We start from the raw sequence: 24,926 nt of genomic DNA on the forward strand, positions 1-24,926 counted from the left end.
AGGGCGGTCTTGCGGAGATTGGGGGTGGCACGGCTGCTCGGGGGTGGTTGTGTGTATGTGTGTGGGAGGGGGGGGATGGGAGGAATATTATCATAGCGGCGCAGAGGCGTATATCACTCGGCCACCCCTTTCGTTCCCCGACAGGGATTAGCGTCAGGCTCCGACTGCTAGGAGTCACGAGGCAGCGGCGAGACGCGAGAGCTTGTGCGCGCGTATGTAGGTTTTGGCTGCGCTGGGAGCCGGTGGCCAGCGACGCCCCGTAAAAACGACGGACATAAATACCGGAGTTACCTGTGTTTTATGACGTGCCCAGGCCCCCGCGAGAGGTATACGCGCGACGCAGGAGAGCGCGAGAATCCGAGGCAAAGCTCGAGCTATCGACAGCCAGATCCTGACCGATGTCCTCGCGCAATGGATTCTACGCGTCTCACCCCCGGATCCTCGAACCTAGAACCCTCCTACAGCTACACCGGATACGAACATGGTTTTTAGATCGTGATTCACACGATTTTCGTCGACGCTCGCCCTCCTCGATCCCTTGATCTTCCAGCTTGTTTACCGATTCCGAAGGATTCCCGGTGAGTTACCGTCGCTGCTGTGCTTCGCGCGCTCCTCACGCGAATTTCTAGGATTAACAGTCGCTATGTGTCGAGACTCGTGATCTCCAAGGGCTTTAATATTCATGCCCCAGATGAATTTCTGCCAGATGAAACAGGCCAGATCAGCGTTCGAAACATTTTTTCTGTCGATTCCTATCTCGAGAATGTTCGACCTCCAACTTTGCCGATCCCCGTCTCAAGGAAAACTTAGACTCCCGGAATGATTTAATAAGTCGTAAAGGCCCGGCGACGTTGAAGAGGGTCGTCGCTCTTTTTCATGGACCTCTAAAACGCACCCCGTCGGCCGCCAGTTGCCGAACAGCTGTTGCGATCCTCGAAATTCTGTGTCGATCGTGCGTGACTTACGCGAAACTACGCGCAGCACACCCCGCTTTAATTAATTGCCGCGTGCGAAGACTGCACCCCCGTGGCGAATCAATTTCCTCCGGCTCTCCCGAGGAAACCCTTGTGGCCTAATTACTGGATCCAAAACGGTCCGCATTCCCCGATCCTGTATCCCCTAACCGGACCCTCGAAACTCTCGATACCTTTTTGTAGAAGTAGAGAGAAGTCATTTCTGAAAAATTCTGCAATATTCCGAACAGTTTAAAAACCAAGAAAACGCGGAGAGACCTCGGTGAAAATGCGAGGCTCGTTCCGGACCGAATATTTCTTGGTCCCGAGAGGGTGGACACTCGAAACCGGTGATACTGGACGGGTGTGGATTCCGTCGACCACCTCGGCGACGTTTTTTCCCAATTAAAAATTAAAAAGTCTAGCCCTCTTTCAAGTAAAGGATCGCGGGGCAGGGCGCGGTAGGGGGTGGGCACACGAGGAAATGCGAGGGGCGTGGGAGAGAACGCGGCAGAGTGAGAGGCAGAGTTCTACGGGGCGGATGACTGCGCCGAGATTTTCTACCGATTAAACATTATTTTTCGTGCTGGCCTCCTACGGTCGTCCTTCGTGTGCCCGGCGTGCGTCCGTTCTGTTTCTTTTTACATATGCTAATTCCACGCTCTCCACGTTTTTCCTGGAGCTTTTCACAACGGTCTCGTCCGCGACGCTCCGATGAATCCGCCGCTCGACGCCGACGCTCTCTTCTCTTCATCCCCCCCCGGTGCCCTCCGAAGATTCCTCAGCTGAGTTTTGCCTCGATTGGCCATCCGGGCCGATGATCGAGCCCTCGCTTCTGCCTCGTTCCGTCTCGTTTTGACTCGTTCTGGCTCGCGTTTCCGCTGTCGTAGTTCCCCGGTTGATCTCTCCTTTCCGTTCCGGGAGTCGTTCTTGCATGGATTAACGATGGAGGGACACGGCTGTCTGCTTTTCAATTTAACGAGACCTCTTTAGTACAGATAAGTATACAAACGACAATGAGCTGATAAGTCGAAACTGACGGTCTTTGTCCTTTTAACGACAACCGTCGGTTTTTCAACGTTGTTAAGTCGCGTCTTTGTGCTATGCGCAGTTGCATTGGAAGTTCGCGCTGCTGGAATTGTCCAAGACACTATTCTTCACGTCTAGACTGCGGATTTTATGCATTTATGACGAAAATGAGTCGATGTAATCTAAAATGTTAAATAAGAATGCGAATTTCTATTTCACCCCAGTTTGTTGCAATTCAGGCAAGAAATTTTTATTTTCATAATGATCCGCATAAACTATATTTAATAATGACGCGCCATGAACTTGATTATAAGAATTATTGCACTCTGCCTATCCGTAATTGTACTTTTAAGTGAATCTCCCAAGTCACTCTTTTAAGTCGGTCTCTATCTCGGAAAAAATTACAGTCTCGTCCTCGGAGGTTGGCGAAATTAATTTTTGAACACCCGGTGATTCACCAGGGGTTGTTTGACACAGTATGTGCAGATCGATGGTCGATTCCACTGAATATTAAAAATGTTAAGTATCACGCAAACGGCCGTACTTCCGGCCGACGGCTCGCGATTCCATCTCGGCCGTCGATGCGAGGCGCACACGTCGTCTCCGTCGCGATTCGGCCAGTCAAAACGTCAGAATCTTAAAACATGACAAACACTCTGAAATAACGATCCAAGCCACCCTCGCAGCTCGCCTCGCCGGCAAACAGGGGAGTTTTTAACACTGCATGATCCCTGGGCAAACTTAGGGTGTACGCGAGCGCTCTCGTGTCTTCTCGCGGTGTGCAAATCCTTGTCAGGCAAATGGCCGCGGACTATCGCCGGGCCATAAACGCGCCAGCATTATACATACTTTTCATTCGAGGTGGACAGTGAAGAAAAATTTCCAACCAGCTTGTTTAACAGAAACCTCGAAAACGGTGAATAATCGTGCTGGATGAATCGAGGCGGCTTGTCAAAATGCTTGCTGTGACTCTACCTTGGAAATATTCTTCTTCTGACTATACTACAGCAATTGTCGGCTTCCTCAAATGTCTATAGACTGCCGAGGACTCGTATTGACTCAGAGATTGTACATTTTGAGCCGAGAAGGGACGATTCGGGTTTGTTTTCTTAAAATCTGTGGTTTAATAGAGGATCTGTGAAGTTGCTTGAATTTCCTTTGATTAACAAGCTAATTTTAAGTTATTAATAAATTATGTCAAGGTTGTCTCCTTTCACAATTTTTAAGGAACACACAGAATGTGTAACGTGTGGGAAAAAATGGCGCAGGAAGCGCGTAGTTCGGAGAATTCGCAAATGAATTGAGAAATTGCGGGAGATCCGGGGGGCGAATTTCGCCGGTGGAACGAATAAATTTTCGGGCGCAGATTGATGCCTGGAAAGCCGCCGTTTAACACGCAACGAATTACGATTTCGGCGAGCGTAGGCAGGTGGAGGGCAACAGACCTCAAGGGGGAGGATCGTTCTTCCAGCGAGTTACACATAATGCCTCATAAACACCCTCAAAACGCCTGCTATCACCCTCGATTCGCGCCCGTACCGCCATCACGGATCTGACACCGCACCGGCAATAAACTTTGCCCTCGTTAGCCCTACGCCCACGCCCTTCAAATCTCTCTCGCTCTGTGTCTGTCTGTTTCGAGCACTTTTCCACGATTTCGTTTCACACTTTTCCGCCAACCTCGAAAACAACTTCATTCGACACCGTTCAATTTTTTCCCCACTGCGTTTCCACCGGGGTCCCGAAACTCGTCCAATAAAGATGTTCTCTTTCCGATTCCGTAGTTCAAACGTTTAGCCATAACGTTGAATCATAGTAAATCATAATAACCAGAATTAGACAGCAATGCATTTGTTCTGTCTAGAGATTATCAGAAATCTTTTCTTATGGGAATTAATTGTTCATTTTGAGACTGTGTTCAATAATCGTGGCAGAAATTCGCCTGAAATGTGCAGTGAACAATAGTCTTCTGATATTTAACAAAAAAGAAAGAAATTTCAAATGCAACAAAAAGTCACGTAAAAAGTTTAAGAAAGAAATAGAGCGTGTACTTTTTTCCGGGGAAAATTTCGCCGTGGAAAGGAAGTTGCCAGAGAATTGTTTGAAGGATTCAAGCATCAATCTAGACGTTGCCACGCGATAGAACACGTTTCCCTCTGGCTGGTGGTACGCGCCGGGCCGGAATATTTCGTTGGACGATGGCGGTAAGCCGGTTAAATGTCGTGGTTCACCGTAAAAACGCGGTCGTTTGCCGTCCAAGCCGCGCCACCATAAAATAAAACTACGCAACCGCGTGCATATACGCACTCCGACCCCATTATAAGCCGTATAACTTCACGGTCGTAGAACGCGAGAACGCGCCTAAGTGCCGGCTTTCGTTTTACCACCGGTATTTTTCACTCGTCCAGAAAGAATTCTTCGACTCGTTTCAACGTTGAAAAATCAGTTCGATTTGCCCCGCAGTTTCAACGGCGGAACCACTCTTTGCAACACGAAATAAAATTCCATTTAACACCCCTGTTACACTTTCATCACTCCAGCCGCGCAATTTTGCGGAAAACCTTCAACTGCTTGCGATTACTCGTTAACATTCATTTCCTCGATTTCCTAAAATGTTCTCAATTAAATTTTAAATTTAATTTAACTTCTTCAAAAATTTTCATACTTTTTACTCCTTTTTAGGAGAAATATTTTTCTGACAAAGTTCTTTCAGAAATTAATAATTGGGGTTGGCAGTGATTAATAAAATGATGAATGCTCGTTTAAAAATGATTGAGAAAAGGGGGCGAGCTCCACCGTTGGTCAGCGATGCAGCGTCTCGGCGCTCGTTCGCTAAAAATATCGCGAAAAGGTGGAACGGCGAAATCGCGCGTGACAAGCGGCCCGCGTATATATTTCTGCATCGAGGGGGTGGAGTTCTCGCGTTTAGCGTCCCCGACATTAACATATTCCGGCCGATTCAGGCCAAACATCGACGCGGCGGCGCCACTCGTTCAACCCCCTTACTTCCGGCACATTTGTGTTTTGTTTCCAGCGAACGCACCCCGCGCACATTGCCGTTTCGCTCGCGCGAACAGTTGGCCGCGTTTCCCGCGGCAGAAAAAGAAGAAAGGGAAGACATTTAGTCGAAAGCGATTGCAGGGGTGGCAGAGCACGATGGGGGGATGTTTGCTGTGCGACACCCGAGGACTTTCTGTTTCTCTATTGATTCATCCCTCGACAACAAATTCCATTTGCGGGCGAACAACCGCGCGACGTCAGAAATTCGGAAAACCTGCTACTGTTCAATGGATTTGCGAAATTGTCCTCGTGCGGGGCAAATATTGCTTCGGGGATGATGTGGGAGGGATGTGCGACCCTTACCTGAATCAAATTTGGCCAAAATTTAACGTGAAGCTTGTTCAAGCCTGGTAGAAGTTCATATTAACCCTCACTCGCCCCTAAAATCTGTCGCTTGGTGTCAAATTGACACAGTGGCCAAAGATCGGTGAAATAACAAGGTACATAGTCATTTTTCGATATAAAATTCTTTTTTCATGGGAACAGCCTTTGTATAAATCCAAAACAAATAAAAATCGTATTGAATTCTATCGAATTTGATATGCTGAGCCATAAATGCATAAAGATCCGCAGCCTATTGAGGAGTTAACATTAGATCTTTAGTTTCTCGGTTGTGTTTCGCATTACAGAAATAAAAGTCACGAAGTTTCAGGCAAATTTACTTATAAATTATAGAATAGTTTAGTTTATTTCGCGAAAACTGTCAAATTGACACGAGGGTGACGGACGAGGGTTAAATTCAAAAATACTTAGTAACGTAAGGATTGGTTTACACTATAGTATAGTTATTTTTCGAGTACAGGAGTATATCCTCAGGAATACGTTCTCGAGAATTAATCTTTATTGGTAGCCGAGCAGTTCCACCCGCTCTAATAGTGATCTAAAATTTCCACCACGGTTTCCGAGCAGTCTACTGCGAGCGAGAACATGTTAGTGGGTTGGTCGGATTGATTCTGAATAATAGAGAAAACTCTCGGTCTCTCGGCCGCCTTTACGGTTTCTAATATCGGGATCCGGCCGCTAGAAAACGAGCAGCCACCCCCCGACGTTGAGAGCACCTGGCCATTTCGTTTTACCACCGGGCGATAATTCCAGCCGCGCACACCAACCCCCGTTTTCTCACTTCCGATTTTCATTCCAGGGAAAAGTTTCACCCTGACGATCATGCTGCAAACCTCACCGCCCCAGGTCGCCACGCTGTCCAAGGCGATCAAGGTCACCGTCGACGGACCCAGGGAACCGAGGTCCAAGACAAGTGAGTTTCTTTTTACCAACCGTGGGTAACCATTCCCCGACCCTAGCTAATTACCCCTAATTTCATTCTCGAAGGGTCTGGAAGTCGCGCGACTCTGTCGAAACTTTTTTCTCTTCAACAAGTTGAAATTCAAAACAGTAAAAATATTCCAACGAGATTTGACATTATCAGAAATTATTTGAAATTATTAAGAGCGACTCGGGCGGCTTCCGGACCCGTTGATCGAACACCGAAAGTGATCCGAAGATTCAGGAAGAACTCAGACCTCGAAGATGACTGAAAAGAACGGACTCGATCCTTCTCGAAATTCTTCCAGATCTCCGAGTCTCTAGATCACGATTTGTTTCATTATTTTTTTATTTACGATTGCCTTATTCTCCAGTCATTGGCATGGACTTTCAAGCTTCTTGGTACCATGGGGAAGGCGAAGGATTTTATTCGGTAACGCCAAACCCTTACGTTCCAGGACACCAGGCCTTTCATCCGTTCCACTTCGGGCCCCGGCCGTTTCCCTTCGGCCATCCTCAGGACCCGCTGGGATTCAAGCTGTCCGGTAAGTGTCCCTGAATCGTTCCCGTCGACTGGCTCTCTCGTACCTGCCGGGGTACCTTCGGTTTCCTCCGACGACGTATCCTCGAGTCGTCTGATAACTAAGTTTGCAACCCCACCCCTCTAGAAATCAGGGGAGAGAGAGAGAGAGAGAGGTCGCCTTTCACATCCTTGCCGGGGTCGGTTCGAGGCGCGTCGCTCGCGCTGGCTTCGTGGCTACGAAGGGTGTCAAAATTGAGCGTCGGCAGGCACCGACTCAAAATTGAGTTTTGCCACCGGGCGTCTAAGTGGAGAAGACTCTGATTAAACCCCGGGCGGCGGCGCAGAACTCTCTCGCTCTCTCTCCCTCTCTCTCTTACACACGATGTTTCTCTCGTCTCTCTCGCTTGCTCTCTCCGTCTTTTCGTTTGCCGACGCTTCTACTTACGCTCACTCTTCACGGAAACTTTGCCCGCCGTTCGACGAGCTCTGCCTGCCTCTCCCGACACGAAATTCCGGACGATGCTCGCTTAGACACGCGTGCCATTGACAATCTGGATACCGACGATGATCAGCAGTCGAGTCTCCGGGCCCTTTTTGCCATTGTACTTACGCTGCAAGTCTCGTTACTCGGCTCGAAGGCTCGCGCAGCTGGAGATACGGAATTGAACAATTTTGTTCGACATTGTTCAACCTGTGACATAAAATATTGTAGAGATTGTGTGGTTGCTCAGGAATATTTATACCAGCACCGACGAATCAATTTCTTCTACGTCTGACTTATGACTAGACAGCTGATTTTATGCATTTATTCTAATAAACTACACTTTACATGTTCAATTCCAACAATGAGAAAAATGAGTAGGCGTGACTTAAAATAGTAAAAATAGAAGAACTTCATAATACTGGTACATTATTTTCAATCTATCCAACGTATTGAGAAAGGAGAAAATTGTTATTTCGCATAAAGATCCGCTGTCTACTTATAACTGGACAGCGGATCTTTATGCATTTATAGTAAAATTGAGAGTAGATGAAATTAAAAATAGTTGAACAATTTTAAAAATTGAAGATGTTAATATACAATGTCTCCTCAATTAAAATCATTAAAGGAAGAAATAACATTCTATTTGATTTCTATCTATTGCAATCGATGCAGACAACTTTTATTTTGCATAAAGATCCGCTGTCTACTTATAGCCGACCCGTGCCACCGGCTCTCGACCGAAAATTCATCGAATCCAGAAAAGCTGCACATTTTTCCGGAGTCGACAGGCTATCGGCGATCAATCCGGACGCGGGGCTGATCGACCCGCAAGTCCCGCAGAATTCGAATTTCCAGCTGTGGGGGGACAGATCCAGGAGCCAAAAACCAGCCCCCGGAAGTTTCTATTTCTGTGAAATCACGGGGCTGTCGTCGCCGCTTCGCGTTCGGATATATATACCCGGGGCGAATTTCCAAAGGGTTTTTCCGTAGTGCATCGACAGGCTAGTTCGGCGGCTCGGATTCCAATTCAAATTCGTTCGGAAGCTCGAAATTTTGATGGGACTAGCCTCGAGCAGCGAGGGTCGGGTACTGATACTGGTGCACCGACAGTGTATTGTTTCGGCATGATAAGCGGCTTAACGGAGCTTCTCTCCCTGCCGAGCCGTTCCCCCGCACCCCGCCGTGGGGGCGGGGGTGGTGTGGAGTAGTCCTGCCGTCGATTTCTCGTCCCATCCTACGACCAACCCCCTTTTTCCCCCTTTTACCCTCCAGCCCCCCGTCGCAAAACCCCCGCACACGCCTCATCCCCCGTGGTCTACTCAATCAAGGACCAACGGTGCCGCGCCCGACGTTTCGCCGACGACTTCGCCGCCTCTCGCTTCTTTCCTTCCAGATTTTCATCGTAATTTCAGCTAACGAGGACGGACGCAACAATTTCCGAGCCGGCTGCATAAAATTGTTCCACGGTAATCGCGAGCGGATACGTTCGGCGCGCGCTGCACGCCCGCCGCGTCGTTACGCGGCCGTGCGACTACGGCGAATTGAATTAGGCAGGCACAAGAGTCTGCACGATCATTCTGCGTCTAACCGCCGACGTCACGCGAGATTAGCCGACCACTGGAGTCGATCTGCGTCTTTCATCCGACGTGATTCGGTCAGTTTTGTTTGAGGAGGCTTTCCCATTCGGTAACGGGGTGGTTTTCTATTGGGGATGCTGGAAAGTTGTTCGGTAGGTCTCTTGAAACCATAAAAATATTTTCGATCGGATCGCTAATAGTGGATCTTTATGCAAAATAAAAATTTCTCACCTGAATTGCAAGAAACTGGAGTGACGTAGAAATTCATTTCCTCTCTTAATATGTTCAATAGGTTGAAGATGATAGAAAAGTATTTTTAAATTCGTCTAACGTCTTTAGTGTCTTAAATTACACCCACTCATTTTTGTCATAAATTCATCAAATCCGCGGTCTACTAATAACAGAGTAATCTCTACTGATCACGGTTCGTATAATTTCATCAGCGTGTATAATTGCATCGTTACCGAATTTTAGTTGATTAAATAAGTGAGTGGGAGCATTCCCAGCATTTCCGACGTTATACCGGTTTGTTTTTTGCTGCTGGAACGTTGGAAGGGTGTCTGTGTAGGTGTTCCAGATGATGTAAGCGTTCAAAAGTCCGCGCTTAGAAGCTCCTCACTATCGTTATTCCTCATAAACAGCCACTTGATCCGCTGCCTGCTCGCAAAGTCGCTTGATCTACTCCGCATTATGCAGCGAACTAGCGTTTCAGTTGTTTGCTGTTCGTCTGCAGCATTCGAGGACACAAAATTCTATGATATATCCGTCCTCGGTCAGTTCATATTATTTTAACTGTTACTCCAGCCCTCATCTCCCTCTCGAAATCAATTTTATGACCATAACATTTTCCAAATTTTTATTTCGCACGAAGATCCACAATTCTAGGTTTGACATTTTCTTTAAACTACCCCTACGATGTCTCTGAACCACATCAACACATAATGTGTTGAAAAATTCAACTTGAAACCTCCTACCGATGGTAAATATAATTATTAAACTGCGGATCTTTATGCATTCATAGGAAAATCGAGTAGATGAGATGTAAAATTGTTGAAAAACTTTAAAAATTGCAGTTGTCAATATATAATGTCTCGTCTATTCAAATCATTAAGGGAAGAAGCAACGTTCAACTTAGTTACCACTTCTTGCAATCTATGCAGACAATTGTTATTTTGCATAAAGATCCGTAGTCTAATGATTATAATGATTGTCCATGGCCACCCCTATCGAAAGACGTTCGATTGGCCGTCAACGGCGACACGTGCACGCGTGAAACTGGGTCGTGCACGTTGTCGCAGTCGCGACCGACATCACCCGCATATCGATCGGTTTATTCCGAGGGTTGTCCACCAGTTTTTCAACCCTTCCGTTGGTAGTTCGTCGAGCGGCACACAGGTTGCGCCTCTGTCCAGTTCGCGGTGGGGTCAGTCGGCCAGCTTTTGAACTTCCGCTACCCTTGTGCTGAGATACCTCTCTCAGTATCGCTGCACGGATAAAGACGCGTTTCAAGAGCTGGTTTATTAGATATCTTCGCCGGTGGGGTTGATAAGGAGCTGGGAGAGGGTGAAGGGAAGGGAAACGGCGAGAGACGGCTGGCTACCCGAGCTAGGGGTTGTTAAGGTGCCCATTGAGGTGTAACTAGGGGGATGTTATTAAATTTCGTTCGGGCCTACCTCGAGGGGCTGCCCGGTTGAATTTTATGGTCTCTTGGAGGACTTCGAAGTCCGGAACACTGTCTGACCATCCTGGTTGCATTGTTCTGCATACCAAAAGGTGTGGAACGTGAAGGACTTGATCATTGAAGCGATCCTTTTATCAGGAATCTTCTTAAATTTCTTCTGTGAAAGAAAAGAATTATTAGGGGTTGTCCATTTTAATTGTTTTGGATACCTAAAGGTGTGGAACGTGATGTACTTGATCATTGAAGCGAACATTTTATCAGGAATCTTCTTACATTTCTCCTGTGAAAGAAAAAATGATTAGCACTTGTCCATTTTAACATTACTCCATTCGAACACTGAATAAAAAATCTCGTTACTATTTTGCACTACCACGAGGTTAAAAAGGGATGTAGGTGGATCATTAGGTATTTATCTGTTATCGACATAGGTGCCCTGTCAACAGGGCGCACTTACCAACAGAAGCTGCTGTGTTCTGCATCCATCAACGCCACCCCTATCTGCTCGTCTTCGAGAATCCATTTGCATGTAGGAGAAAAGTTGAAAAGGAGGAATCCTAGTCGGCACGACGGAAATTAATGTATCCGGTGACTGGCAACAGGCGAAAGATCCTGGGCTGAGATTGTCCAGGAGCGAAAAACACCCTGATCACGTGCCTCTCCCGAGAGGCGGTCTTTGTCAGTCTGGCTAAGGGGATGAAAAATCGCGAGGTATAGAAGGAGAGAGAGAGAGAGAGAGAGATAGAGAGTGAGAGGAGATTCTCGAGTTAACAAGAACAGCTCGCGCAGCTCGATTCCTACTGTTCCCTTTCCCCGTCCCCTTGATTCCACCCTCCAGTGTCAATTAACCGCCTGCCGGTGGTCGGGGGAGCACCGGAAAAATCGCAACCCCTGTTTCAATAAGGTGGCCTTTACCTCATTTGGGGGAGATTGTTAGGAACGTTCCGTTTAAAACTGTCGTTCCGTTCTTGGATCGTTTCGCAGTACATTCAGGAACTTTTTCCCTTGGAAAGCCACCCCCTTACCGGCCCTTTCGCCAACCCCTTTCTAAGTGGATTATTATAAACTCTTCGAACAAAACAATTTATTTAAAATCCGGCTGGTACTTGCGCCAATCGTGAATGGTTGCTTGTTATGAGGGATGACTTTTACAAGGTTTAAAAATGTCTGTACGATTTTGTTTGAATTGATGAATAATATTCCTTTGAGCCTTCTGTTAAGGTGCGTTTCCAGGGGTGAGAATGGCCGAGGGAGTGGTTTTCAAAGAAGACGAGCCGACCGGTCGGCCGTAAAGGGCCTTTTCACGTACACGGAAAACCGAGTAACCCTTCAGGAGTGCGGTGCCGGATCCTTAAAGGTTCCCTTTTTAAGGGTTGTCCACCCCAGCGTCAAATCACGGGAGGATCCTTTAAATTCGCGTCACATTTCACCCTCGCCGCGTGTCTTGCAAGGGTGTCTGTCCCCGGGAGTCCCCGTCTTTTAATCAGACCCGGTGACCAGAACCTTTCGACGGAGGCGACGGTAACTAATGATACCTTGGCCCGTTCTTCTTCATCCCCCACGCGCGCTCTCGATCCGCGCGTCGTCTTCCCCGCGCTATCGGTGACACAAAAACCCATAAAGACGCGGGGGGTTCGATCAATTCGGCGAATTTACACGCGGCGGCATTGATTTGTAATTCCTTCCCTCTATCGATTTCCATTAAACTCGGGGGGTCAGGTTCGTAAAATTAAATCCAGCCCATCCCCCCGAAATACGTAAATCGAACGAAAGATCGAGCGTGTCTTGGCAAATTCTAGATGCGTAAATATTTTCAAGAAATCGGTGGACCGTGTCTCGCGCGATTGAACGTTATGAAACTCGAAGGTGAGTCGCGTCAATTTTTAATCCCGCCCACGCAATCGTGTCAGGGGTGGGAAATAAAATGGGAATTACACGGGGACGTGACCCGGGGAGAATAGCCGGCGTACAATGAGCGTTTCGAAAAGTTCGTCGTTTTTATCCGCGTTCGTAACTTCAAAGAGGATGCAAGCGTAAATAAGAGAAGGAAAAGGGGTGGGCGGGTTGGTGGGGTAGAAGGAGGAGGGGGGGGCGAGACGGCCGGCGAAGAGAAGGGATGGAAACGCGGTGATGCGAGAGAGAGAGGGAGCGAGAGAGACAGCAATTTTCTCGTCCTTTCTCGAAATATCTCCTCGTAGAGCTTAGATCGGTGCCAGGGACCTTTCCAGGGTGGCATTTTAGGGATTGCTGCGACGCGATAATGAGAACGGGCGCAAAGGGTGGGTGTGCAAAGACATCCGACCGTCGGTAGTGAGAGGCTAGAACGTGGGAAAGGGGGATGAGGTCGGTTCGAGCCACCCCTCCCCCCCTCGTGAGCACAGAGGGGCGGCGAGAGAGGGCACGGGGGTGTTAGAGAAGAAGCTGAAAAGAGAGGGACAGAGAGAGAGGGTTTTCGCGCTAGCTGGCTCCACAAGGGTTAACGCCTTAGGAGTAAGAAGGGCGTTTTAACTCCTGTTTTGCATAGATTTGAATAGATAAGGAGGACAGGAAAATACGCGAATTAATTTATTATGTATCTCTGGCTGCCGAGCGGAGGGGTTTTAAGCGAGCAACCCCCGAACGACCGGCTTTACTCTTTACTGTCGGGGGCGCCCGTCCGACTTTAGCCCAACGTCTTTAAACGCCCCTTAAGTTGCCCTGCCGACGGCCCTCTTCTAGGCGTGACAGACGCGATTCTCCGTCGCGTTCTCGCCCTCGTTCTACCAACCCTCTCTATCCCACGGGAAACAAAGGAATCCCGGGGGTGGGCTTTTGTTTATTCTCTTGCCAAACCTTTTTCAGTCTACGGAACGATGTGGAAACAAGGTAGACTACCTCTCACCGTTCTGCGTAAAAATCTGGCCGTCTATTTCTACCCTTAAAGTGTTCCATTTAGTCATTTTTACCGTAGTCACTCTTAGATGCGGTTTATAAGGAATGTCTGACCTAGGGCTGACTCACACTACTTATTTATGTTCTTCTAACTTTCTGGAACAGCTGTGTCACTGTCTAATATATGAATTTGTTTTTGCACACGTGGAGAACAATTCTGTTAATCTGCACCACAAATCCCAAGAGAAATCAGTTTTCACCGAAATTGACGGCGACTTTATCATTTTTGCGTGTCTATATGACTCTCCGGAATGTCCCGGGTCGAGTGTGTAATTAATTGTGATAGTCTTTCGGCCGGATTCATAATTAAACGTGTCACAGGTCGGGGCGCAACATTGACACAGGCGCGGCGCCTCGCGTCGCGGCCAGAATAACGTAGCACATTTTGAGCATGCTGCTCGATAATACATCATCCCTTAAAGCTTCGGTGCCCCAGCGGAAAGCACACATAAAGGCAACTAACCCTACGGCCGTAACGTTTAAGCTTAACATTTCTCACCCCTTAAAGGGTAGCGGCTCCTTGAACCCTTTCAGCTCTCTCCCGGCCGTTCCGTCTCGTTCCCACCGACTCTTTCAGAGATCTCGCCAGGTTTCTCCCCTCATTAGTCTTCATTTGTTTTCGGAATTATCGCCGGGCGCCCCTACCCCGTTCCGGGAACGCTAGGCACTGTAAGAGGGTGCCGGGCGTTTTGGGGGTTTATTAAATTGAAAGTATGTTACGAGCAGAGTTTCGGACGGATTCGCGCCGCTGTCGAACATCGAGACCCGTTTTCAATTGAATATCCAATGAGCCGGCAACCCCTAAAATAGACCAGACGGATAGAGTAAATTTCTTTCGAACGCAATCGCCCGACAAAAAAAATCTGAGAAATTAATTTCAATCGAGGAAGGAGAAGCGCGCGGGCTAGGCGCTGCTTTAATATGAGGAATTCTTTCAATGCGTGGGATGAGGTGAAAAATCGCCGGCGGATTCCAGCAGCCTCGTAGCAAAGTCCGCGCTAACGGCGCATCAGGTACACGGAAACCCTTTGGCTCCTTAAGCTCGCCGGCAGCGCAGCTTTCGCGCGCCTCTTATCGTTTTCTTAATCCCCTCATAAAGTAGCTGCAGCTACAAGCTTTCCCTCAGCCCCGTTCGCTTCGTCTCTCTCTCTCCCTCTCGCGCGCGCGCCCCCAACCAACCCTCTTTTCTTTCGCCATGCGAGCTACCAGCTGGGCTGCTCGCCGTACCACGCCGGTGTGGTAGAACGCGAGATAGTGGTGTCCTCTCTGGCAAGCACGGCTTAAAGAGAGCTTAAAAATCACCCCTTCGTCCCCTACCGAGCTTTTTCCGCTTCCCACCGCTGTTCCGCGGCCGTACAGTGGGGATGCCGGCTGGTCCAATCGCGGCGAACCGAGCCACGAGCCGCCACGCCCACGTTCCAGTGACCGGACCGGCTTCCCCACCCATTCAACGCAACCTCCCCTACCTACCACCCCGCCGCGATCCCCACCCACGCAACCCGGTGGCTTCGGAGCTTTCACGGAATTTTTAAACTGCCCCGCACAGATGACGGTATAATCTGCTATTGATCAAGGTGTTTCGAAAAACCGATACCATACCGATGACTACGGCTTCACTTTTACTCCTTTCTTTACTCCCTCGCGGGGGTGGAAACTCGTTTCTTCGCGGTTTCGTAACTTTCGTACCTTTAACTTTTACCATTCTTTTCTTCCCCGCGGTTATTAACACATTACCGACCGATGATTATAACATAATTTTGAAAATTTTATCGTACACGGCTAAACACTTTTTAATAGAACCTTCAATAGCAACGGCAATTTTCATTGCGAAATAACAAGTCACCCTCAATAACGTCATCTAATAGTTTCATTTAAGACTGTAACGTAAAAGTAAAATTTCTATGCTTTCAACACATCGTTGACTGGCAATTTTACACAGAGGCTATCGTAACTGAAAAAATTTGTGGAAGTAAAACAATCTAAATAAGTTTCAATAAACTTGATTTCTACATAATAAATTCAAATGGAACTTTGCACATATCTTTTATACTACAACTTTTAATATATATTTTTTTTAGTATGATAAACTGTGTAGCAATCAGCGAATGAACAAAGGTTTTGAAACGTTCTATTTTGCCGTGGGTTTCATAAATTGAAATTGATCATGCGAGTGCAAACCCGAATTAACTCGTGATCGGTCAACAACGTTTGGGAATGGAAACACGAGTTAACTCGTGGCCGGTCAACAATATTTTTAATATCCTCCGGTTTCTTCAGAGGGCGGACAAATCTTGCGAGGGGTGGCTTCTTGGAAATAGTATCGATTCGAAATTTCACTCTCGCGGACAAAGAACTGACGGTACGGCGGTCACCGACCACTGTAATCGCGCACGAACAGATTAATTCTTCCGATGTCGTGGATTTAATTGCATACCTGCACACACGGGTGAAACCCTTCCCCGCAGCCCCGCGGTATTGGCCACCCATTGAAAAAAGGTGATCGATCGTCCCTCTATTCTCTATTGGATAAATTTAACTGTCCATCCACGTCAAACGCTGGCTACGTCAAAGGGAAACGCTTTTCTGTTGCTCCGTCTGTCACTCCGTGATCGTTTATCCGTCTGACGTTTTAGCTACGTTACGGAACCCACCATCCTCCAACTATTTTTTCTAATGAACGACGTCGGATTGTTTATCGCTGGACCGCGTGCCCGGTTCCGCACACGTGCACCGACTGTCACTGCTGTGATTGATCTTGCCCTAACCCTTCACAGAGCGGAAAACCTCCGGGAAAAGTACAGAAACTTTTCTGGACTGAACGGTTTTAATTAGGGACCAGGATCGATTGATTCCTTCCTGGATTCGAACCCCTTGCGCCATTACATCGAGGCGAACTCGCCACGAGAATTTCCAGTTGAATCTGCTAGATCAGTATGTTATTAACCCTCATCCGTCCCTCGTTCCATTAATTGTACCTGTACCTCGGTGTCGAATTGACACAGTGGTAGAAGATCGATGAAACAACACTGTAAACAATTATTCTTCGATGTGTTTCCATCTGTATATTTCTCCATTGTTTCGCCTTAAAAATATAACTTGCAGCTACAAATAACAGATCAGACTTGAGGTAATTTTAATTCGAAAATCAAGACATTTCTTAAACCTAGATTATTTTAATTTTATGTAATCTTTTTTACATTGAGCATATACTATTAAACCTGTTTTCCCATACAGAGCTGTTTGCAATTCATAGAATACAGACGAATTTAATAATATTATTGACGCCCCGATTGCGGATATTTCATGCATTTGAGGCAGAAATAAATCATTTGTTGTTGCCGATGTATAGCCATTGAAAAATGTACAGGGTAAATATAAACTTCAACGCTCTGTTCTACTTCTATGTAGCTTCTTTTTCTTGCGATCGATGCGTAATGTTCGTCTCCATGAAACAATTCAAGAGGTCCGCAAGAATCGTCCAATTTCAAGGATCTCTTTCTTCCTTTTCGTAAGCCGAAAATAAAAGGTAGACGATAGTTTCCGATCGAAAGGGCGGCATCCATTCCTAAGAATTTTTCCCTATGAGTTTCCTTTCCCGAGCGAAATTTCCTTCTCAAAGTATCTGATCCTGATTGGCCCCGGAGTTATTCGGAGCGCTAGGCGGCCAGAAAGCTGAGCTACCTGACAGACATAATTTCAGATCTGTTCGATTGCACAGGCTTGCAACACCTGGGTCTGGAGCAAGGAGCGAACCAAGGGTGGGGTGGTCTTCCCCGAGGGTCTCTGCCACCGCATTGTCTTCCGCCGCCTCCCGGTCACCATTCGCATACACATCCTCCGGCAGCTGGTGCGTCGGCCTTCAATCCCTTCCACCACAGCATCGAGCAGAGATCCCCTAGACTGCCTGGACCTAACACCGGTAAGAGAGCCTGACTCCTTTTCTCATCAGTCGCGAAGAGTTCGACTTTCTTTCAGAAGTTAGAACAATTGGTTTGCTACAGAATGTGAACAAAATTTTTGCGAAAAACATTTCAATATGAATATTTGAAGATTGGAGGGCCTGGGGCTTTTATATATTTAAAAACGTTACGTAGATCCGAGACGACAAATATAAATTGAACAGAGTTCGTTAACAGAAAACTACGAATCTTTTTAAAGAGTCGTCCAGGAACGATCTGGGTCCAATCAGCGTCTCCGTGAGGGAGGTGACGCCGACCTCGTCACCTGGCAATTCTGGACCAGGTTTGCTCACGACGGCGACCGTCGCGGCGCCCACACCACCGGCAGAGACCACTACCACCACTACCACCACGACGCCCAGCCCCTCCGGACATCACTCTCATTTCCAAGGTACTGTCCTTCTTCCTCTTCTGTGACTGGATTGCGAATTCTTTCGTTTGTCTCTGCGTTGCACAGTGGTCCGGTAGCTCGCTTTTTGCGGCCAAAACTATTGGTAGCGTTATTTATAGGTCGCTGGATTCGCCTTGATACCAGTTAGAATATTATGAAGTAAAAAATATATGTTGATATTTAAAACATTGAGGTGACCTTCATTTTTTATAAAAAAAAGAGATTTCTCCTTAACTTTTCGTATTGAAGATTGTAGAAAAGTGAATACTGATTAACTTTCGTTGGAAACATTTTCTTGTCGTATCATCGGAAATATTTGAAAAATCTTGTTAACAATTCTCACAATGCGTACTATTGTCTAGAAATCGCGGAAAGTTAGCCAACATTGAATTCTTCATAGGAATTATACGAAATCTAGTAATGAGAGGAACTGCGTATCCAGGCGTCGAATAACCGCGGGCCCGTATTTCTTAAAATCCGTTTATAGTTCAAGATTGCGGGAGATTGCAGTTAAAATTGACAGAATTTAAAATTTAAAATTTCACAGAATTATCGAAAATGAATAATATTTTGGATTTCGGAGCTTTGAAGGGTTGCTACTTTATAGGAAAAAAAATTTTTTTTGAATGTATTACAGTTGAAAAATTGAATTTTTCCTACGAAAACAGGGTCTCCAGACCACTGTGCGTTGCTCGAAATCCAAATTGACGTACAATTGAGACAAACGTTTATTATTTCGCATATAGTTTCGCGATCCATTAAAAATCGCCTGACTACCACACTGACTATCGCTCTATCAACAGGTCTGCACCTGCTGGGAGCCACAGGGTCCATCTTCGGCTCGATATTCGCCCCGTTGCTGCCGCAATCGTCCTGGCTCTACAATCCTCTCTACCACACGCAGCAATACATGCTGGAGCCGGAATGGCACGCGTTGGCGTTGAGAATGGCTCAGCAGCGGTTACAGAGGCCGGACCAGGCGAGACTGGAAGAGCTGAGGAAGCTTCGAAGCAACAGCAACAGCCCCGAGACTGGTCTGAAAGAAGAGAAGCAGGGTGACGACGACCAGGACGTGTTGCGAAGATCAGGATTGGATAGTCCTGACGGTAGCATAGAGGTGGACGACAGGAACGAGTACGAGCAGACGAGGGACAGAGTTAGGAGCGACGATTCCCTTCCTGAACAGGATTCTCCGAGGGTCTCGCCTGCCAGGAGCGAAGACGGTACAAACGACGCGTCCTTTCAAAACTCTGTACACCTGCGGCCGAGCATGGAGAACTCGAACGATCAAGAAGCCACCAGCGACGAGCAGCTTCCTCGAAGGGATTTGTCCGTGAAGATTCGCCTCGAGGGCACCGTGGACCTCAGCACGAAGAGAGGACAGGATAAAGAGAACGTGGGCCAGGATCTGACCACCAGGAAGAAGGACGACGACACCGACGTCGAGAGGGATGCTGTTAGACCTAGAAGAGAGAGGACCCCTAAACCGAGACATGTTTGGAGGCCCTATTAAGGGTCGTAGAAGCGTCCAGGTGACCCTGGACCAGCTCGTGGACATTTTTACAGAGATCCACGATCTTCGTGGATCGTTCCAAGTCTCGTTTATGCTAGTCCCAGCCCAGTCCCGGCTGAATCACAGCGATTTCCGTTCACGACTGAATGTACGCGATGAATGCTTAGCGCCTGGTCCTTCGGCTGGGATCTATCAAGGACTCGAGGACTAACCAGGGTTTACGTTCGTATATAGTATGTAAATATAAGCGGCGTCCAATTATTACCTAGGCTAATCGTACCGTGTTAAGCACCAACCGATTGTCGTTCGATCACGATTCTCCTCGCATCAGGCTTAACTTGAGATTTTATGATAGATGCAGCGGATGAATGCACTGTGTGTGTCTGTGCGATGGGAATCGTCGATGGGTTTCATCCCCGATGAAACCGCGAAATTATTGTAAATATCACAAGTCCTAAGGATTCCAAGTCCTGAGCAAGTCACGTTCTTAATGTTGATCCTCCTCTTTTTTTTTTGTACGGGGAGCAACGGTTGTGGATAGACACGTTTGATCGCGTGGGCGTGACTAGCCTCGGGATCGAGATCTTTCACTGTTTAAGTACGTCGTCAAATAAAGTAATATCATCCGTTCCATCAATGACCATCTTCTTACGCAGGCGAACCCGGGACCCGCGGATCTGAATGCAGTAAGTACTCGAATTCTGGATCACAGCTGGGACAGCTGTAATTCTTTTGCGGAAAAGACAAATTCAGGGACGCGACAAATATTTTATTTACAACTTGCTAGTATTGTTAGTCGAGGGTTCAGAGAGATTACTTTCTGCGTTGTTCCTGTTGCTTTTTTGCGATGCGAGGATATTTTTAATAGACTGTGAATTTTTATGAAAGATTGACGGTAAGAAAATTGAGGTACTTTTATTCGAGACGATTTTATAAACTTGGCAAATAAGATTTAGTGTCGTTGCTAAAATACACATGAAAAATTCAGTCCTATGAATATTTTTGTAATCTACAAAATATATTACATTCAAATCTGCAGTCTAATCATTAAATTAGATGACGTTAGAGGATTGCTAGAATATTATGACTGTCAGGTAACAAGTTTTATTCGAAAAAATGACACTCGATTGAAACAATTAGATTTTCTAAGCACTTGTGCAACACCGAATGCAAGTTGCGCCGCAATGGAAATGCATTAGGAAGAATCGCAGCGATTAGAGGAGAACACTAGGAAAGTTTTCCCGGGAAAATCGGTAAGGAAACGTGGGGCAAATCGTACCGGGAAAATCGTTCGTTGCTCGGTCAGAGGCTCGTGGATCGCCAAGGGAAGTCGGGGACGAGTGCGAACTAACCCAACCTAATCCGGACAGACGAGATGCAGCAGATTCAATAATTCGCCGCGATTGCAATCGAGAGGGATGCACCGCACGCAAAAACGGGCAGGCCCGATATCCGCTCGGTGAAAAGGTCCGCGTGATTGATGGGACACACAAAGCGCCCCCCTGCTCCCCTCTGTGTGCTGTTACCCTCCTACCCCTCGCCGCCGCCGCACCCCTCTCGCACTGTCGTCGCTCGGTCATGCAGTTGCCTATCACCGCGGCCGGTGCGTCACGTCGCGCGTCGACTACCTGAAAATCGAGATAAAAAGACCGCAAAACAATTTTCTACATTATTTTCCGATACGCGGCCGGTCAAATGAGCAATAATACCGCAGCACCGGGCCAACCCGTGTCTCCATGAATCTTTCCGAGGCCGGATCCATTCACTCGTGCGGCCAGCACACACGCTCCGCTTGCGCAGGCCAGCTCTGCTCCGCTCCGCTCGATGAAAATGCGACACGCCGCTAATTACGACCGGTAAACATTCCGCGCGTTATCGGCCGATCCGAAAAGATACCAAAAACTCGCGCCCGACGATGTAATTCTCGCCCAGGAATTTTAAGCGCGGTATTACACTTTTGCATTGATTAACCCCTCGAAAATGAAGCGATGCTCGATCACGGTTCAACTTGAGATTTTTATTACCTCGATCTTTTTCTTTCAGTTATCTTATCTCGACTTTTCCCACATAGAATCTTCAGATTAAGAATTCAAATTCTGCTTAAGCCTATTTTTCGTTCGACTTTTGAATTATTTTTTATTTTGCAGAAACATCCGCAACTTTCATGGATCGATCAACACCCAATAATCAAACAACATCCCATCGAAAAATCAGCCACGCGAACCGCGGAATTAAACGAACGAATACACAACGAGCAGCACCACCGTAACAATCGCTCTAAGTACCCGCGAAACGACGGGGAAATAATTCCGGTGATAAAACAACAGAATCCGAGTACGACTTAACTCGATCAAGAGCGTCGCACGGATTCGAAAATCCGTCGGGCGAGAAAGCGGGGCAAGACGGGTCCCGTGTGTCCCGATCGCTAAAAGAGATAAAAACCGTACCAGTTCAACGATCTCCACCGGCGTGTCCGGCGTTTCTCTTTTTTTTTTTTTGTTCGTTCGGTGAAACCCTCCCCGTTGAAACCCGTACACGTCCATGCTGGTCGGGTTATCGCAACAAACTACCCCAATGACGACACGATTAAAATTTCACGGGGGTTGCGTGGCTCGGGCGTGTTCTCTCTCGGAACAAACCGTCTCTGTATGATCCCTCTCTACACCGTGACTGCCCCCGTCCATCGAGAACCCACCCCCGCCGACCACCTTTCCGCCCCCGCTCATCCCCGCCGGGTGATTGGTACGCGACCGCAGCCACCCCCGCCTTTTTAATACACCCGCACCTGCATACTCTACACCCGCAACCGGTGAGCTGCTACTGTATATGCGAGAGGGTGCATCCGACCAGGCCATCGTTCCCTCTTCAACCCCTAAACGCTCTTACTCTCTCTCTCTCTCTCTTTCTCTCTCGTTGCATCGTTCGTCACGAAACTGCGCCCTCACCATCTCTCTCTCTCCCTATCTTTCTCTTTTTCGACGTGTTTCTCCGTCGCTCTTCCGGTTTCTCGCGTAAACGGTCTCTCCGTCTCTCTGTTTGTCCTATCGCGGCAGCGGGAGAGGGAGAGAGAGAGAGAGAGCTGGTGCTCTCGTTCCACGTCAACGTCAACGGTGCACGTCGAGTGATTCATCGATCGAAACTCGTATTCGTGTCCCCGGCTCTCTCGTTCATCCCCCCAAAATAGCGACAAAGACTGGCCCTCTCTCCTCGGTGTGTGCGGCTCGTATGAAGCCATGCCCGAAAACCGCCGCCACCGGCGCGGAGAGCAGTGCGGACCAGAGTGGAGCGGAGCGGCGAGGCGCGGATCGGGATCGGATCGGCGTCCGGCACAGAAGCCAGAGAGACGGAAAATGCATTTCCACAGGATGATTGGGGCCGGTTCTTTCAATTCAAGCGGTGGCGGCCTGTGGCTCGATCTCTTTTTCACCGATCTCCCGATGGAATCGCCCGACCGTGGCCACCACCCTACCCCCAAGCCGCCACCACCCTTCGATAGCCACCCCCCCCCATCCCACGGAATCGCTCCCTCGTCGGTCCCTACGACCGCGGTTTACGGGCTCTCTTCTTCGCGATACAAGGATCCCATTTTGCTCGGCGTGATCGCGGCAAACGTTCACTCCGAGGGGTTGATCCTCGTGGCGGGATCGAGGATCGATGATCTGGGAGTAATAGTTTGCTCATATTGGAAATCGGTGTTATATTAAATGCACACTGGTACTTTTTAGAAGAAGGCGATTCTGAGATGGTTGATTCATTTTTGACAAGGGAGAATAAGTTCATTGTGCTGGTGATTTATTGATAATCCAACAGCTGAACTTTTTAGGTAGTATATTTTATAAAGTCCACCTCAAGTTACACAGCACCCCATCAGTACCCGGACACCGAAGAAGAGCCTTATCGGGAGCCTCGCAGAAAACTCCACGTTCATTATTATTTCAATTTTTCACCCCGCGGGGTCCCGAAGGGGTTGAAATCGTCGAACCAGCTGTCGAAGTGGAAAGTCAGATAAGAAGGAAGACAGAGAGGAGGACGTAGAACGTGGTAGGAGGAAAAGGGGAGGCTGGTATAGTGTACAGGGTTGCGCGCAATGTCGTTCGCCAGCCCGTGGGAAGGTAGAACAGGGGTGAAGAGGTGGATGGGTGGTAGGCGTTGAAGTGCGGAGGAAAATAACTCTGGCGTGAATAAATGATAGAGGAGCCGAAAAAAGTTCACCAACATCTCGGAGCCAGCGAGAGTTCCGGGCACCGACGGCGGCGGCGGCGGCGGCGGCGGCGCAGGCTCGGTCCATAGGAGCCTCTCGGAGGTATCCTTTAATACTTTTTGTCCTTGCGGGGGCCACCATGCCAACCCCCTTACGGCGGAGAACCCTCCGGGTTGCTGTCAGGAGGCTGCCGGTGCCGAGGGTGCATGTTCCTCTTTCATTTTTTTCATCTTTTTTCGAGCGTTCTTTTTTCTCTCCCGGGCAGCAGCCTCTGGCTGCCGAGCACTTTAGATAATAAGGCCAGGACGCTCCGGGAACGGACGAAAGGGTAAATTGGGTATTCGTCCGAGGAATTATCTCTCTAATTTCTTTAACGTACCAGTCTCTCGCCTTCCTCTTATGTTCGTATATATAATTTCCATCGTCGCGGATCGGGGCTTGGCTCGAACCCCATCAGCTATGGACTCTCTCTCTCTCTTTCTCTCTTTTGCTCTTCTCCCCGCCCCCTTTTGGCGCTCTCTCCTGAGGATGAAAGGGTTCATCTACCTGATGGAAAAGATCAGAAGACGCCGAGGCCGCGTTAAATAATTTGCTGATCCACCCCCGCCCCCTTTAATCAGCCACCGCTGTCTCGCGGACTGTCCGGTCGGGCCTCAAGTGGATCCTGCAGTCGAAAACAATCGATTGAGACAGGCAAGCTTCACCGGCAGTGGAAATGATCGATATTAATCGTTCGAAATTTTTATAAGTGTCTTAAATCCCGTACCCAATTCATTGTTTCAATTAATCGTCGGTTCGAGTAACAAAGAATGAAATAACAATTCCAGCAAGTAGAGTATGTCGAAATTGATCAGACGGTATAAAGAATCGCGCTAAAACCACACAGCAGTTTAACTAAAATTTAATACGGTTCCTAGTTGTTTTATGACCCAATAGCTACGGCTTAATTGTATCATGCATCGCGTAGCAACTTTTCTAGGAGTTCCGAAGGATTAATCGTGGAATCCTTACGCGAAAGGTACCGCGGAAGACGGGGCTGATGCTAATAATAATAAACGATCGCCGATATAGAGGGGCCGGCCGGTGTAATTCGTACAAATGATGGTTCACGGCCATCGGGCCGGGTAGGGTAGGAAAAGCCCGTACACATCGTAATGGCCCTAAAATTAGATCCCACCCTTGGCGTGGCTCCGAGTTCGACAAATTCGGTTAGGTCGATGAAAAATGAATCGCTGTTACCGTCGGGCTTCTCCTCCATCGGGCTGGTCGGTTTGCATCTTCGATTTTTATCGGCGGACACCGTCGCGCAGCTTTAATTTATCGACGTATAATTTATCGGGGGTGGAGTCTTTGCTATGCTTTTT

At 47.9% G+C, this 24,926-nt stretch overlaps 2 protein-coding genes across 4 annotated transcripts in view; one reads left to right on the plus strand and one right to left on the minus strand.

Moving 5' to 3' along the window:
• LOC143214803 (uncharacterized) overlaps window positions 1-24,662 on the plus strand; it is a 35,525-nt gene extending 10,863 nt beyond the window's left edge. For 2 of the 3 annotated variants that reach the window (XM_076436207.1, XM_076436206.1), the window contains 5 exons: window positions 6,184-6,297; window positions 6,680-6,850; window positions 17,217-17,417; window positions 17,657-17,848; window positions 18,652-24,662. In XM_076436207.1, coding sequence (XP_076292322.1) covers window positions 6,184-6,297; window positions 6,680-6,850; window positions 17,217-17,417; window positions 17,657-17,848; window positions 18,652-19,361 — 1,388 coding nt within the window. In that variant the 3' untranslated portion in view covers window positions 19,362-24,662. The remainder of the gene's footprint in view (window positions 1-6,183; window positions 6,298-6,679; window positions 6,851-17,216; window positions 17,418-17,656; window positions 17,849-18,651) is intronic. The other variant, XM_076436208.1, reaches the window with a different exon arrangement.
• On the minus strand, window positions 10,587-11,752 carry LOC143215112 (uncharacterized). The gene is made up of 2 exons (XM_076436925.1): window positions 11,025-11,752; window positions 10,587-10,850 (listed from the first exon to the last, which is right to left on the minus strand). Exons 1-2 carry the CDS (start codon window positions 11,094-11,096, stop codon window positions 10,587-10,589), a joined length of 336 nt encoding a protein of 111 aa, XP_076293040.1. The 5' UTR covers window positions 11,097-11,752.
• Window positions 24,663-24,926: the final 264 nt, after the last annotated feature.

Source organism: Lasioglossum baleicum, chromosome 13 (genome assembly GCF_051020765.1).
Source record: "Lasioglossum baleicum chromosome 13, iyLasBale1, whole genome shotgun sequence".
Taxonomy (NCBI): Eukaryota; Metazoa; Arthropoda; class Insecta; order Hymenoptera; family Halictidae; genus Lasioglossum; species Lasioglossum baleicum.

Bases quoted from the DNA above. Each gene is read 5' to 3' on its own strand.
- LOC143215112 (XM_076436925.1), bottom strand. From the start codon at position 11,096: ATGCAAATGGATTCTCGAAGACGAGCAGATAGGGGTGGCGTTGATGGA. The intron at 10,851-11,024 runs GTAAGTGCGCCC...TTTCTTTCACAG, and splicing joins GAACACAGCAGCTTCTGTTG to GAGAAATGTAAGAAGATTCC.